A 16,652-nucleotide genomic window follows, 5' to 3' on the forward strand; every position below is an offset into this window, starting at 1 on the left:
AATAAACAAAAATAATTGTATCATCTAAATATATTGCCTATTTATCTAATAGAGTTTGGCAACCATGAACAGGGTGGGTCAAGGGGCTAGCATGGCCAGTAATAGTTATGATTACTACCTGTGTGCCATGACTTGGGTGAATGCTTTTTATATATTTTAAAAAATTTTTATTTTATGGAAAAAAGATAAAACTCCATAACAAAATCATAGGACTACAACAATAGTTAATATATTGAATATTGTTATCTTTAAAATAGTTATTCAGAGTACAGGATATGGGCATTAAAGTTTCTCCAATTGATATTAGCACAAACCTTTCTTTTCAATGAACTAAGGGACAGTAATAGTATAACTGACTTTCATTATTTTTTCTTTTTCCTTCTGTCCTTTCCCCTTTCCCCCATTCCAGTTCCTTTTTCCTTTTGAATAACTTCTTCTCATTTCACAATATCTATTGTACATTTTAGACCTTATTTACTCTTTCAGTTTCTTACATCAGGGAGACAATATTATGTTTACACATGTGAGTCTGTTTTATTTCACTTATGAGTATGGTTTTGAGTTGCATCCATTTAGCTATAAAAGTCTTGAATTTATCCTTCTTTATGGCTGTGTAGTACTCCATTTATAAAAAATACCACATCTTTTGAGACTTTTATATATATATATATATATATATATATATATATATATACACAAGATAGGTAAGGTAGCTATACTACTAATTTCTATGAATTCATTGAAAAGAAAAGTTTATGCTTTTATGTTTGATCAATTTTTCATGCATATATTTTGTAATCTGAGCAAGTACTTTGAGGACAACAATAATTAATGTACTAACCATTGTTACTCTCCTCCTATCTTGTTTTGAAATTTTGTATCATTGTCTTTACTGGTTTTTTTCTCTTTAAAAGAAAAAAAAACACATCTTTTTTATCCAGCCCTCAGTTGATGGGCATTTGGGTTGTTTCCAAGATCTAGCTATGAAAAACTGTGCTGTTATAAATATGGTTGCACATATATTGCCATGGTATGATGTTTTTACTTCTTCTGGGAAAATACCCAGAATGGGAATAGCTGGGCTCAATAGGACCTCTAATCCTTGCTATTTGGGGAATCTCCATACTGATTTCCAGAGTGGCTGCACCAGTCTGCACTCCCACCAACAGTGGAGAAGGGCTCCTTTTTCCCCACAGCCCCTCCAGCATTTGTGATTGGTTGATTTCTTGACAACAGCCATTCTTTCTGGCATGAGATGGAATCTCAGTGTTGTTTTAATTTGCATTTCTTGAATGACCAATGATATTGAACATTTTTCATATATTTATTTGCCATTTATATTTCTTTATTTAAGAAGTGTGTATTTATCTCAGATGCCCATTTTTGGACTGGGTCTTTATTTCAGGCAAACCAACCGACATTACCATTCCTTTGTCAGGAATGGGAAGCCCAGGGCAGGTTCACAAATATTTAACACTGCACGTGTGTAAGTGTCCACTGTCATCTTCTGAGTAATTTTAAAGCAGATTTATATTCTCCATCTCTTTAGCTTTATACCACTTTCAAAATTAACTTTCTTTATGTTAAGTGATATTTATCTAAGTACATGTCTCATATTTCAGTTCCTTGGAAGCAAGAACTGTATCTTACTCATCCTTATATCTCCCTACCTTTATTAGAGATGCTCAGGAAATCCTGGTTGCACTGAAGCAGTACAGACTACTGTAATGGGATCTTCGTTCCTTAGCATGAGTCTGATCTGCTCTGATTCTGTCCCACTTGACCGATTATGCGTGAGCATCGATGAGAGAATAGATCCCATGTGTTTGATGCATTATTGAAAACAGCAGTGAAAGCTAGATATTGGCAAATCAGGTTGCACTTGGGGTTTGGCACAAGTCAGTTTTGTTGAGGAGCGGCAAGGAAGAGCCCTACGGTGTCCAAAAGCATTTTCTAGGGTTTTTTTTTTCTCCTCACTGGTTTTATACTGTACTGGCATGTTTTAAAGAAAATTTAATGCATATGCTTCTGATTTATTTGCACTTAACACACTAAAACAATGATTTGTAAAAAAAAAAAAGATGGTATTTAGCAACTCTTTCTGAAGTATTTCCTTTGGAACAGGAAATCATATCTGAAAATATGGCCAGTATTAATATCTATACCTTGGCAGCAACAGACAGTGGGAAAATCACTCTGAGAGATTCGGGGTCTAACTTGGTTGTTGATTTGCTTTGATAATTCAGCATTCTGAGGAGTCTTTGTTTTCTCATTGTGACTATGAAAAAATTGAGATACTCAGTCTTAAAGTTTACTTCAATATCTAAAATTTTAGGATTAAAATGTCTCATTAAAAAATAATTACCAAGCACCTGCTACGTGCCACGCTCTGCTCCATATACTGGCTTACTTATTATTTTTAAGTGGCTTTTATGAGTAGAAATTTATTTAAAATCTGTGAAGTAGAATAAATAATATGTAGTGATATTTATGGGTGGAGGAAACTGAGATTCAAATCTAATTTTCTTATCACTTAAGATTTATATATAGAACTATGGCACAGAGTATTTATTTAATAAAAGTTGATAGGTAGTTAGATCAAAGTTGGACGGGTTGGTGTACAGTCAGTCCTTCTTACCATTTTTATTTCTCAGAGTCCCTAAGGATACATTTTATTTTTCAGGAATAATGGCAGTGAAGTATTCCATTGTTTTAGACTTTGTTTAGGATACAAGGCAAATACTCATTTTGCTTCCAAAAGGTGGTGAGAATATAAATTTACCTTGTGGGAACACCACTGACTAGAAGAGTAAAAGGATTTTTACTGTGGTTGAAAGTGCCTTCTTTAAAACATATGCAATATTTATAGTACTGCTTGGAATAAACCAACTGAAAGATTTAATGATAATAATCTCCATATTTCTTCCAAAATTGATTTCCGGTTTCAATGAACTTGGAAAGAGTCCTGGGACATCAAATAAGTAAGGATCTTAACATGAAATGAGTCTTCAGAATACGTTCATAAATTTACATTTTAAACATGACCAGAAAATACATATCTTTGTCCATTATTAAGGTGATACTTTAATGAAAATTTTTCATTTGCATGAAATAAACCTTTTTGGCTCCAGATGAAAGGCTTTTATGGTAGCGACAATGGTTTTGTGAGTTAAATGATCCCAACATCATCAGGAACGAATCACAAGTGCCTACCATATGAATTACAGCACCACGAGTCTTAAAAAGGTATTTTTGTGGAAAGCATTCCTCCCATCTGCAACAATCAAACTCTGCTTTGAAGTCCTGCTGGAGAGCCTCGCAGTACATGAGACTGCCACATGCTCCCCAAACTCCTGCTCAACTTGACTTCGGCTGCACTTTCCCAAAGCACGTGGTGACTTAATGACCAAGGGCTTTAGACAGGAAAATGGCAAAGTGGCTACAGTGTTTGAAATTACACTTCTCTATACACGCGTTCTTTGGTAATCCTTTCTGGATGTAACTGTAGGAAATGTCTGTGGATGTGCAAAATTAAGTTTCATATTTAAATGGGGCAAAATGTACAACTCTTTTGATCCCTACTGTATTGAATATGCAATTCAGTCTTTACCAGTATTTCAGACCCAAATGAAACTAGCCTGTTAATAAATGAGAAGGTAGGTATTGAGGCTTTCTAGCCACAGAACAAGAATTACAAAGTGGTACAAACTGTTGTAGCTATTAGATGCCTCTGTTTCAACCTTTACCACTGCTACCCTTCACTCTACTACCTCTGCTGAGTGGCAGTGTGGGGTGGAGGCTGCCAATATCATGTTTGGTTTTTCATGTGAAGCTTTTTCTGACAGACACAGGGGAAGACTCTGGTGAGTAGGAACAAGTTAGGATATTAGCAAATGGAAGTCTACATGATCACTTCGTGTCTTTTTTTTTTTTTTTTTTGCTAATCAAATGTATCATGACCCAGGTATATTTCTCTGGAAGTTGGTTCTGATTCTAGACTCCAGTATGTTTCATTACAGAATGTCAGGACAGCAAATGGGAACTAAATTATAGGTTGGAGAGAATTCCCTGTTCAGTTCCACAGCAGAATTCCTTCATTTCTGATCTCCTCAGAGGCTTTTAATAGTATTTGCAATTTCATAATAAAAGTCCTCTCAGGAACCTTATTTCTCTGAACTTCCATAAGGATATTACACTCATCTACCACAGCCATTGTCAAACAGAAAGAATAAAATTTATACAATATGGGCTGCATTTCATTCCCATTTTGCATTTACATGCTTCCCACTGATGTCCTGTCCTTCACTGGGGTACAAAACAGAAGTCAGCAATCAGAAGCACAAGATTCTTTCCATCCTTTAATAACACATGATAACACTAGAATCAGATAAGTGCTTGCATGTAAGGTTCATTTTATTATACAATGAATTATTAATTGCAATTAGTACATAAAGGTGAAAACCTAATAGCAAACATCTAAATCCATGGAATTGGCTACTATGATATATGTAAAATGATACTGTAAAGGATAGGAGAAATGTTTTCACTATCTTGACAGTTGAAAAAGTAATTTTAAAAATTAAAATATCATTCTGTTTTATGTAGAAAATATAAACAAGCATGAAATATATGAAAGCACAATTGACTTTCTCTGATGATAAAACTGAATTTATTATTGTATAAAATTGTTTTAGAACTTATTAAATAATAGTGTAGTAATGTAATAGTACATAGAATGTTTATCATATATTGCTTTTGTATTTTGTTATTTTTATGTACTTTTTCTGTCATTTTCCTTATTTTCTACAATGAACATATGCTAATTCTGGTTTTCCAACTAGGTTTTCTCTTAAAGAAAATTAAAATGAAGCTAGTTATGGCTATTTCCCTTTACTACCACTGTTCTCTGGAAATTATTTGGAAATAGAAACACGTGAGATGTGTCATTTTGAAGGATCCTTTGGTGTCTTCTAACTTAGCCACTAACTGCATATCTAAAGCTTAATCTTTGAGCCTTCTCCGGGCAACTCTTCATTTCAAGCAAACTAATACAAATACCAATGCAATATGGTCCTTATACAGTAACAAAGACCTGTACCATATCACAGATAAACTAAAATTGATCATTTGAAACCTCCCATTTCTACAACTTATTTAGTACTCATTCCAGAGCAAAATAATTAAAATAAATTAAATTTGCTTCTAGCAAATTAACAGAATTGGAAGATTTTAAATTGAAAATACTCTTCCTGTTCTCTTCCTCAATAGTATCTTAGTCATGGTAGTTACAAGTTCAGCTGTGTTTGGTTATCAAAATAAGTTTATTTCTTTTTTTTTAGTATAGCTTCTTTTTCATGCTTATAATTTCATGCTGGGTAAATTCTTTTTAAAACAACCAATGTATATTTTGGGTTCTTTAGTAATGGTGGTGATAGTGGTACTGTTTTAATAATACCTCGATCTACAAGACTGCCTAAAAGAGTGTAAGTTGTCAAATCTGTCTTTGAGAAAAAACATTTATTGCAGAATGCAGTGAAAGTAAATATGTTAATAGAGACGGCAGCCAAGTCTGATTTTCAGTGGTATAGCTAAAGCCAGTCACTACCCTGAGCCTGCGGATGTCTTTGCCCCAGGCATCCAGGTTCCTACCTCACCCTGCACTCCTCCCCCAGATTTCCTGAACTAAAGGCGCACATGTATTTGTGAACTTATTTCCACCTCCACATCCAGTGCTGTGTGAGCCAGCAAGGCGTCACACTGTGTGGAGACACCTTCTTATTTGATCCCTTAGCCACCAGTACTCATACTTACAACACTTCAAGGAAGGTCTTTGAGCTAACTTTTCAACTCTAAAGGTTACGTAAAGTTTACTTTGACAAGCAGGATGAGCTGTTAGGCTTTTGGTGAAGCTAAATATAATTGTATAAAATTTGTAATCCAGCTTATTAAAAAGGTGCTACATGAACTCTAATCCAGGAGATACACACACAGGCACACATTTCACTAAACTTTTACCTCGCACATCCCCAAAATAATACTTTTGACATTAGTGGCTACTCGTGTCCGGCATTTCTGGTGTTTCTAATATGTACAGTAGCAATGGACATAACAGAACTCAGGATAATAGAACTCAAAGATTATTCTCGAAATGCTTATTTTGATTGGAAGAAAGGTCGTGGTTTTTGTAGAAATTTCATTTCTTTACTTCACTTGAATATTTTGTGCATGCATAACTCAGAGTCCAGCAGCTTTAGTCTCTGACTGCAGAGATCACATGGGTAACATGTGAATGGAAATACGCCCTGTAGGTAAAAGAAAGAGGAATTTGGATAGAGATCAAAGATTTAACTTCATTCCAATCTTTCCTTCCACTTTTTACTATCCCATCTAAATTTGATATTTTATGGGGCTTTTTTTATTCCCAGAGGAAAGAGTGAACTTAAATCAGATTTGGGTATTTCTTCTTCTTTGTTTTCTTTAATATATGTGATTTAACTTCCTCAGTAGTGACTTTAGATCATTGAATTTTCAGTTGCTAGGAACCTTCAGTATGAATAATATTGTGCACTGGCTTGATTTGTATATATAAATTATCACCATTACACTGGGTAAATCATCAGAAAACCTGTCTAGAATATTTAACAATGTGATTAGCAGAAGTGTGTACTTGGCTATGATTTCTAAAAAATTTTCTAGAGTAGAACTAATTACTACTACCCAAATCCCTACTATGTAACACCATTACATTGGAGGTTAGAATTTCACAGATAAATTTGAGACAAAGGAGATACATTCAGTCGATTACACCAGGCTTCAGAGTGCTCATACATAAAGTTGTAATGAATATAACCACAAAATACAAAACACAAAACAAACCCACATAAACAGAGGAGAAAGGGAGCCATGAGGACAAGTTAGGAGACACAGTGAAGACTAAACTTAGTTGAAAGATTCAAATATCAGATACAGGATATAAAATAACTATGCTGAATGAAATAGAAGCAAAAAATAAAAACATATGCAAAAGTAAGAAACTATAGAAGTGACTAGGAAGTTATGAAATACTCCCATATTGAAATTCTGGAACTAAACTACATAATCACTAAAATGAAAATATCAAGAAAAGTACTAACTAACATATTGAAGACATCTAATGAAAGAAAGTCTGGAAGATAGATCTGAATAAAAACGCACATAACCAAGATAGAAAGAATGGAAAATCTGAGTGAGAACTTTAAAGACTTGAGAGGAATTTCAGTGACATTGAGCATGTAAATCTAGTTGCAGTTCCAAATGGTAAAAGAGCTAATAAGCAACTTTATTTCATTAAATCTAAGCATGTGAATAAAAGAAATAAATTCCTAGAAAAATATAACTCAGGAAGAGATAGAAAACATGAGTAGCCCTAAAATCCCTTAAACATTTAATTGATAGTTAAAAATCTCTTCAAAGAGAGCATAACACCCAAGTGGTTTTGCAGGAGATGCCTATCCTACATCTGTGGTCAAATAATGAAAAAAGAGAGTCCCATGGTTAATACAAGAATAAAAAACTATGGATTAATTTTATTTGTGGAGATGGATGAAAAAAATCCTAAACAAGGCATTAGTAATACAAATCTAATTGTGTATTAGAAAAATAATATATCATGAACAAGTTTATTTTATTCCATAAATGCAATGATAGCTTAATATTAGGAATATTAAATAATGTAACTCGCAATGCTGCTAACTTGTAGGAAAAAACCGCATATGTAGAGAGATAACTAGATTAAATTCAACAGCAATTAAAATAAAAACTCTAATTCAAACTAGAAATGGAAAGCTCCCTTCTTATACTGAATGAGACTACAATAAGATGCCATTATTCATTAATCATTTAGCAAATTATGCCAGATGTTGGCAAGATTGGGAGTAAACTGGAATTCTTATACACATGGCATCTAAGAGTGGTGGTTGGTGTTATGGTCTGTGTCTGGATGTCCCTCCAAAGCCGCATGCAGTCATGGGGTGGGTTTCTAGAGTTTATGATTGGTTCATAGTCCAGTGCTGGATTATGGGTATAAGTGCTACACCCGCCCTGGGGCAGGCATTCTGCATACATATAAGAGAGGGAAAGAGACTTGCTCTCTCTCCTTCCCTTTTTGCTCTTGTTGCTTTTGCTGTCTTCCACCACTGTGAACTGTTGCCCCTCTGCCTTGGAGCCAGCTGATTATGGACTGAAACCTCCACAAACTTTGAGCCAAATAAACCTTTCCTTCCTAATTTTGGGCATTACATATTTTGTCCTGGCAATGAGAGAAAAGTAACCAAGACAGCTGGTAATAGCCCTTTGGAAATAATCTGGCGTTGTTTAGCAGATTTTAACTCAACAATTTCATTTCGTTTTTGCATATGTGCAACAGAAGACTTGTATGAGAATATTCATGGCAACATTGTGCATAATAATAAAAAACTGGAATGTTTGTGACAACAAGAACACCAAATATCTGTCTGAAGGAGAATGGACAGTAAATTCTATAGGCATAAACTGGCTCACTGGAGAGCAAAGCACTACAACTACATGAATCAACAGAAATAAACTAGCAGAATGCCTGGGAAGAAGCAATTGCAAAAGTGTAAAACCATTTTTATAAAGTTTTAAAATAACCAAATTAGACAAAGGAGAACAATGGAATTATAAACATGAATTTGGGAACTTGATTTCCACAGGGAAGAGGACTGACGCTCTCAGAAGGAGGTATACAAGAAGTCCGAAAGTATGCTAACTTTACCTTTCAAGTTAAAAGTTGAGTGAGCAAGTGTTTGTCATAACATTATGTTTTATAACACTTAGAGATATTCTTTATACTTTTTTGCATTTATCAAATACTTCATAATAAAAGATTATAAAAATCTTTTATGATAGCAAAGTGCTATGAGATGAAGTATGGAAAATTCCCTTTATTGTAAAGTAAAGGCAAATGATAGATACCAGAAGCATAAGGTAAGCAAATAGTATAGTTTACCTTGTTAACATTAACTAAGTAATATTCCAAGTTTTTAAATCTAGATGCATGCAGAATGTGCTATGGAGGCTCTACTGTGCACTAGTGCAGAGTCTTGGTTGTGACTCTTTTTAGTGGAATCTTGGACTTTAATTCCCCTACCTGTAAAATAGAGATGATAATAGGACATAACCTGTAAAATTATTATGTGTATATTAAATGACTTAGCACCAGAAAGTGCTGTGAAAGAACTTGCAAAGAAAAGTGTGCCAGACGTGGTTGTGCAAGCCTGTAATCCCAGCACTCAGGAGGCTGAGGCAGGAGGATCATTGCGAGTTCGATGCCAGCCTGGGCTGCAAAGTGAGTTCAAGGCCAGCCTGAACTGCATAATGAGACCTTGTCTCAAAAATACCAAAAAAAAAAAGGAAAAAAAAAAGTGCTCAGTGAATGTCAGACTTAGCTGTCATTTTCTCTTGCTTAATACTTGGAAATGTTCTGTTTGCATTATTATAGGCTTTGGTCATTTGACAAAGCAGTTGATGACGTTGGTTGATGGACGTGCAGTGTTGGCTCTAGAAGGAGGACACGATCTCACAGCCATTTGTGATGCCTCAGAAGCTTGCGTCAATGCCCTTCTAGGAAATGAGGTAAAACTTCAAAGTACAAAAGAGTGTAGGTAAAAGACCAAGGATGTATGCGTGCATATTTTTTACAGTCTTTTAAAATCTCCATGTACTCAGAAAGCTCAGTGTTGCTCTCACCATTAAAAAAGCAGGCACACCCTCGATAAGACAAGTTTATGTGTTCTTACATTATCTGCTGTCATTTTATTCCCAGATATAAACTCCACATAGCACTCCTTTCTGTCAGGTTACTTACATAGCTCAAGAGCTATCAAAGATAACCACAGGGTATAAGGATGTTTGTCTACTGACCCAGTTAAATGAGCATTTAAAAGTTTGATAAGAAATTAAACTATTAAAGATTTTTGAGATTTTTTTGTAGGATTGTTAGATCAGAAAAATAAAACATTGCAAAAATATCAACAGACTTTTTGTCATTACTTAAGAATTTTCCATACTAAGAAACAGATATTGTTTACATCTTATATATGGTGATAATGAATCTCAAAAAGATTGAGAAACTCCTGAATGGTCTGCAGCCAGAGTGCATTGAATCTAACATTTGAACTTAAATCTAAATGGCTAAATGCCATTTTTTTCTTTTGCATTATGTAACTAAATTGCAGCACAATTTTCTGACCACTCTGCAGGTTTCAGAGATAATTGTTGTGAGGTTCATGTCTAGATCATGTCAATTTTTTGGACCAATTAATGGCAACTCGGCAAATATCCCAAAGTTTATATACGTTCATTAATCTTATCAATTCACTTATTTTTCATAGTGCATGTGTGGAAGTTTGTGACTATTATATATTTTTGCCTCTCTTTTTGAATTTGAAATCTGATTTGACTTATGAAATAAACATATGCTGTTTTATTGAAAAATACGATATGTCTTTAAATCAATACAATTACACTAAAAAACACATTATTATTAATCCTCCTCAAAATATTCTCCTTGCTTTTTTTTTTTTTTTTTTTTGGTTTTTCTATGGTACCGGGAACCGAACTCACGACCTTGCGCTTGCCAGGAAGGCGCTTTGCCTCTGAGCTAAATCCCCAGCCCCTCTCCTTGCTTTGAACACACTTACTGCATCATTCTTGCCACTTTTTGAAGCAGTTCTGGATGTCCTTTATAGTGTCTTTATTTGTGTGGTCAGGGCTGCCTAATTTCCAAAGTCAATTCAGAACATGTACATGTGATGGTCATTTTGACTTTGGGAAAGAACCAGAAGTCCCATGATGGTCAAATCCAATGAATAAGGTGAATGAAGACACCATGATGTTTTTATGAGCCTGCCTTTTCCGTAGATGGCACTCACTAACAGCATTCACTCTATTTTTGATCGCACCCAGTAAAGACATTCACAAAAGAGGATTTCCAAAACTGCCTCAGAAAGTGGCAAGAACTTCAATAAGTATGTCAGAAGCAAAGGAGAGTATTTTTAAATGGCTGAATGGAAATGTGATTTTTACTATAATATTTTTTTAAAAATTTAAAACAGTCACTGTACCTTGGATCACCCCTTGCGTACAAATTTTTTTAGAAATCATTCATGCTATTTTTAACAATAACACATTCCTTTGCCTCTGTTGTTCATCTTTTGTCCTTTGAACATAGAAGCTTTATGGTCATCATTATCTTGCAAACCTATAGTGCTGTGACATGACTATTTTGAAGTTTTATTAAAATAAGTATATGCACGTTTAATTTGAAAGAAAAGTATTAGAGATAAAAGTGCTCAAGGGCTTTACTCTATTGTACAATTTTATACAGCACAATAGCCCAAGAGATGTAATTACCCAGTGACTAGTATCAACAATGGACTGCCATTTCATATCACACATGATCTGAGGTGTCCAAGGTTTTCTAAAATGTAAGTCCTTCTGAGGTTCTTATGAACCAATAATGTCAAACAGGATGTTAGGTTTTTCTCTTGCAGCAATAAAACAGTGCAAAAAAAGCTGTATCTATACAGTTAATACTGGGTTGCTCTGCTTGCCTAGCAGACATTTTTTTTTTTTGCATAGTCACGTATATTTTCAAATCACTCGTTCCATATTAAAAGCTATAGAAACATTTCAGAGAAGCAGGCTGGTTTTAATATTTGCATCATAAAGGCTTACACCAGATGTGCAGAAAATCAGAATACATTGCGGATGGTGGCTCCATCGATGACTGACCTGCCCAGAAAGAAACAATACCCAGCTGCTAAAGTAAACTACTTTTCCAACTATGTGGAAGGAAATTACGGATTTCAGTGGCTGTCTCTGAACACACCCATTCCAATGAAATCTTCTCTTTTAGCTCTTGTAATCTCTGAACCTGACCCAACTCTGTTCCTCTAAGAGAGTATTTCCAGGGCAGATAGAATCATTTCTCATAGGATTTCTTTCTTTAAGAAAATGACTGTGGTTCAGAACAGATTTGGTTGTTAGGCATTCCATACTTTTGATAATTTATCTGCCTAGAATTAGAGGCGTGGACCTTTCTCTGCTTTTTTTTTTTTTTTTTTTTTTTTAGCAGGATCAAGCCTGAGGTAGAGAAAGGGATATGTATATGATTAGTTTTACTCCTGTACATGTGGATGTAAAGATTGCTAACAAGTCTAGGGAGTAATAACTGAAATGATTGCTTTGGTTATACTGACTATTAACTTTCTCTGGATGTCTTATAGGAAGTTTGATCTAGTTATTATAATACCCTAAACACCATTTTCTCTCTTTGGTTGGCTATTTTCAGTTACATAAGCACAATGTAAAATGTATTTTTCATGAACCAAATGAAGGGAACTTTAAATAGAGTATGTCTTTTGATATTCTTTGTATTAAGAGTTCTTAAGCATATAAACAAGAGTATAGATTTCCCACAATATTCTTAAAGGGAACAGATGAAGTTGGTATACTGAACAATGAAAGATAAATTGTGTTGTATTGGGTCCATTAGTATACAAAGGAACAAAGTGAAGGAAGGAATGATTTTTTAATGAAAACTGGAAGAAAAATATGTGTGTTGTACATTATAATTCACTTGAAAAAAGGAAATGAAAGTGTAATCCTTGAAACAACTCGAGAAACAAAGAGAACTTCTCACGTTCATTGACAATATAATTTATAATGCAAGGCCTGGGTTTTGGTATTTTTTTCTGAGTTAAAGGTCATCATGACTACATTGAAGTTTTAAATTTCGTTCCTTTAGAAAAAATAATATAGAAGACATATTAAATGTACCTCACCATTTTAAAAAGTGCATGCTTGCAGTTTTCACAGCAGGTTTATATGGTAAGCTGTAGGTAAGAAAATTAAAAAGACGTCTTTCAGATAGCAATTATTGCAATTTCAAATCTCAGTTTTCCTCCAAAGCCCCCTTTCAAGTGATTAATAGAGCAATTATAACTTATTATCTGGGATTTCACTTTTACAAATAACAAAGTGTAGTAAAGCTTACGCTTGAAACACTGGCAGCACCAACTCTGGCTTCTCAACATTGAACAACCAATTGAACTCAAATTAGAAGGGTCAAGAAGAGCCTTTTTAAAGGACTCTGCACTTTGTCAGATGTATTTATTCATGTGCAGAGGATTAGAATTCATAAACATTTTGCCAGTTTTTTGAATGCTATTTCTTTTCCTTGTTGTTCTTGGCCAGGCCATGTCAATACAGCCAAATACTGCTTCTTGTGGCTTATTATCAGAAAATAATATGTATTACATAACCCAAAGGAACTGTAAAATCAGCAGAAACTGTTGCTTCCACATCTCAGTGTAGATACCTAGATAGGTAGCAAGAAACTTGTTTTTTAAAAAATTACCTTGTCTGTCACACCCAAAACAAGTATTTTTTCTCTTTAAACATTTATATCATGAAAATGATCTACTTAGCAAAAGCATTTCTTAACTATCTTTCAAGAAATATGTACAAGGTCAATCAAAATAATATACTACTGGATTAAAATTAATTTGAGCATGGTACAGGAAATTCCTAGGGGCAGCTGATTTTGAAGACATACCAGAAGTCCACTTCTTTCTTTTTTCTTGGCAACATTTAGAACTTAGATTTATCAGTCCGATCAGGGTATGATAAATACTTTTGAAGTTCTTCAATGAAGCACTTAGAAACAACAGCTTGGGGTTTACAAGAAACTGAAGTGAGTTTCTAAACGAGAAGAATCATGAGGTTGCTTGGAAAAGCATCAAGGACCTTTGTGTGAATAGGCGTATAGATCTTAGATTTCATGTAGAAACATGTGAGAAGTTCCCAGAGAATCCGATTTTGGTGACTTGTACTGGGGCTGGCTAGCAAACAGCGCCGCAGTTGCTTGAAGGCCAATTTTGCCTACTGTTATGCAAAGCCAATTAGTGGCACCCTGGGTTGTTTCCTCTGCAAGAAATTGTCTTTGGAGGTGAGAAAAGCTTTAGCAGTTGCCATTCCTATGGAATCTAAAACGAAAACATCGAAAACCTCCAAGAAAGGAAGGCGAAGGGGAGAAGAGATAGCAGTGGAAGCCTTGGGTAGTGAATTGAGAACATGGCCATTAAAAGACCACCTGTCAAAACAAGGAGAAATAATGATAGTTTTAAGCTTGTTGAAAGGAGGGCGAGAACATAGTATCACAGGCCTGGAAGCTGCGGATGGTACTAGAGCCTGTATTCTTCAAAGCTCAGCACTTACTCTTGGGAATGTATGCTTTCTCTTGATTTCCCTCACTATTAAAGTTTTACTTCTGATTTCTTTTTCATTTCTTTCATTTTCTTTTTCTTCCTTTCCTTTTTCCTTTTTACCCTCCCCTCCTGCCTCTCTCTTTTTCATAACTGCTCTTGCCTGTTGAGTTGCTCAGCTGCTTCGTTTGACTTGGATTCCACAAACAGTGGCTAAGCATCGTGACTGTGTTTGTTGATAATCTTTTCAAAATGACTTTTTGCTCCAAAACTGCTGAAAAACTCTTTAGGATTGATTCTAATATGTGTTGACAACCACCCCTGAGGTGAACTCTTGAGACGCTGTTGTCCAAGTGGCGCATCGGGGGTTTGTTTGCATTGGATTTTGAATAAGCAAGTTGTTTAGCCATCTTTTTCATCCTTTAGATTATGTCTGGCTGAGGCTCAGTCCATTGGGGAATTGGTGTGAATCTGGGAAAGCTTGCAAGCTCCTAAATAGTTGCAATTCATGAGTAGGAAAGAGCACTAAACAGAGAAAATGTATAACATGCCAGAATGATGTCTGAGATCTTCTTTTAGACTTTGAAGTCTCTTTGTATTCTGAAAGAGAATATGTGGGTAATCGAAAGAGTAAAACTGTTTTGGAAAAATATTACTGGGAGATAGTTTCCAGTACAGATATGGCTTTTGGTGCTGCCTATCTTGTACCAGTAATGCTTATGAGCAGCTGGGCCATCTGTCTTGGTGGACACTGTCTGAATCATAAGTGCCTGGATAATTCGAAAAAACTCCATCATGCAGATCTGTCTCACTTGTCTTTCGGTTTTTTCAGAAGGTGTTAGGAGGAAAATGACAGGCTATAGCTGACTCTCAATAGCACTGCTGTCTGCATCTTTACTGAGTTTAGTGCCACCACAGCTATTATTGTAAAACAGGCCATGGTGGGAGTGTTTACACCACAGAAATCAGTAAATGCCAAATGAGGGCTATTTTTGGACATTTGGTTGTTAAACATTTACCAGCATGCCACTGTTACATGATATGACACAAATATTCTTAGTGAAAAGTCAATTTTGGGGGGGGGAAAGTGTAGTATAAAAATCCCTGTATTAAGATAAAAAAGCAATAAATTTTAAAACATGAAAATTAATAGATTAAAGGAAGATGAAGTAATAAAGGCAAATAAAGGGAAGAAATATCAAGGACCTGAGAAAATGAAATGTACATATTTATTAAGTCTAATTGTCAATTTTCAACTTATTTGTAGAAATGGGCAAATAATACAAAATTTTGGGTATAAAATGTGAACTGAACTATCATTATGACAACTCATGTCCAAACTATGTAATATATTAGGAAGCTACAGAAAGCCTTGAACAAACTTCTCTTCATTGTCACTGAAACTTTATTTTTCAGTATAAATAGTGAGAAATTAACTTTTCAATATACACAGAGTCTGCCAAAAAATGTACCCACACTAAATTTATTGAAGCATCATGAGATTAATATAAGTTGCCTCTGACCTCTACAATTACAAGAGATGCTCAAAGTGGTGGCTTTGGCTTCCAGGCATTTATTAGTACAGTGGACTGCTGCTTGGGTAGCCTTGATCATTGAGATCACTGCAAATACATTTTTAATCCCTTCTTTAAAGGCCGGCAGTGTGGTGGGTTTTCTGTATTATACAACATCCTGTAAGGTCCCTATACAAGGGTAGCAATATCTGTGAAAAAACATCTTGCTATTTTTCTTTTCCTGAAGTGTGTATACATTTTTTGGTGGACTCTGTATATAATAATCCCCTAACTTTGCTTTGTGGTTCAAACTATTGTCTCATTATTTGTATATCTACAATTATATCTCAATGATGGTAATTAAGCAAGAATATCGATAGTTTGAATCATCCAACAAATTACATTCACTATTCTCCCTCTCTTTCTCTCTTTTTCTGTAGTTTTCAAAATTAAACCAAGGGTCTTCACACTGAGTTACATCCCCAACTTTTTGGTTTTTTATTTGAAACAGGGTCTCACTAAACTGCTGACTTGCCCAGGCTAGGCTGGAATTTGTAATCCTCCTGTGTGCACTTCCCAAAGTGGTGGGATTACAGGAGTGAACCACCAAGCCCAACAGTTCATCATCATCTTTACAATACACCACTATGCTTTCTCTCTTCACTTTTAGGTTTATTTTTAATTGCTTAGCTGGTTACTGCCCAAGATGTTTAATTAATCACTATGTGCAAACTTTTCATAGTTAAGTATCCTGGAAAGTATAGGATACTCTTTAGATTTGATAGGGAACAGAAACATTTCTTCAGAATTATTCTCTTTGCATTCATTGGCTAGTGTATTTTATAACCTATATTTCTCCAAATCATAATAA

General features: G+C 34.9%; 1 protein-coding gene across 3 annotated transcripts in view; it reads left to right on the forward strand.

The window, feature by feature from the left end:
- Hdac9 (histone deacetylase 9) overlaps nt 1–16,652 on the forward strand; it is an 885,718-nt gene that overhangs the window by 826,297 nt on the left and 42,769 nt on the right. For all 3 annotated transcript variants that reach the window (XM_005377344.2, XM_013510571.1, XM_005377345.2), the window contains one exon: nt 9,500–9,633. In XM_005377344.2, coding sequence (XP_005377401.1) covers nt 9,500–9,633 — 134 coding nt within the window. The remainder of the gene's footprint in view (nt 1–9,499; nt 9,634–16,652) is intronic.

This window comes from Chinchilla lanigera, unplaced genomic scaffold (genome assembly GCF_000276665.1).
Source record: "Chinchilla lanigera isolate Chin_1 unplaced genomic scaffold, ChiLan1.0 scaffold00009, whole genome shotgun sequence".
Taxonomy (NCBI): Eukaryota; Metazoa; Chordata; class Mammalia; order Rodentia; family Chinchillidae; genus Chinchilla; species Chinchilla lanigera.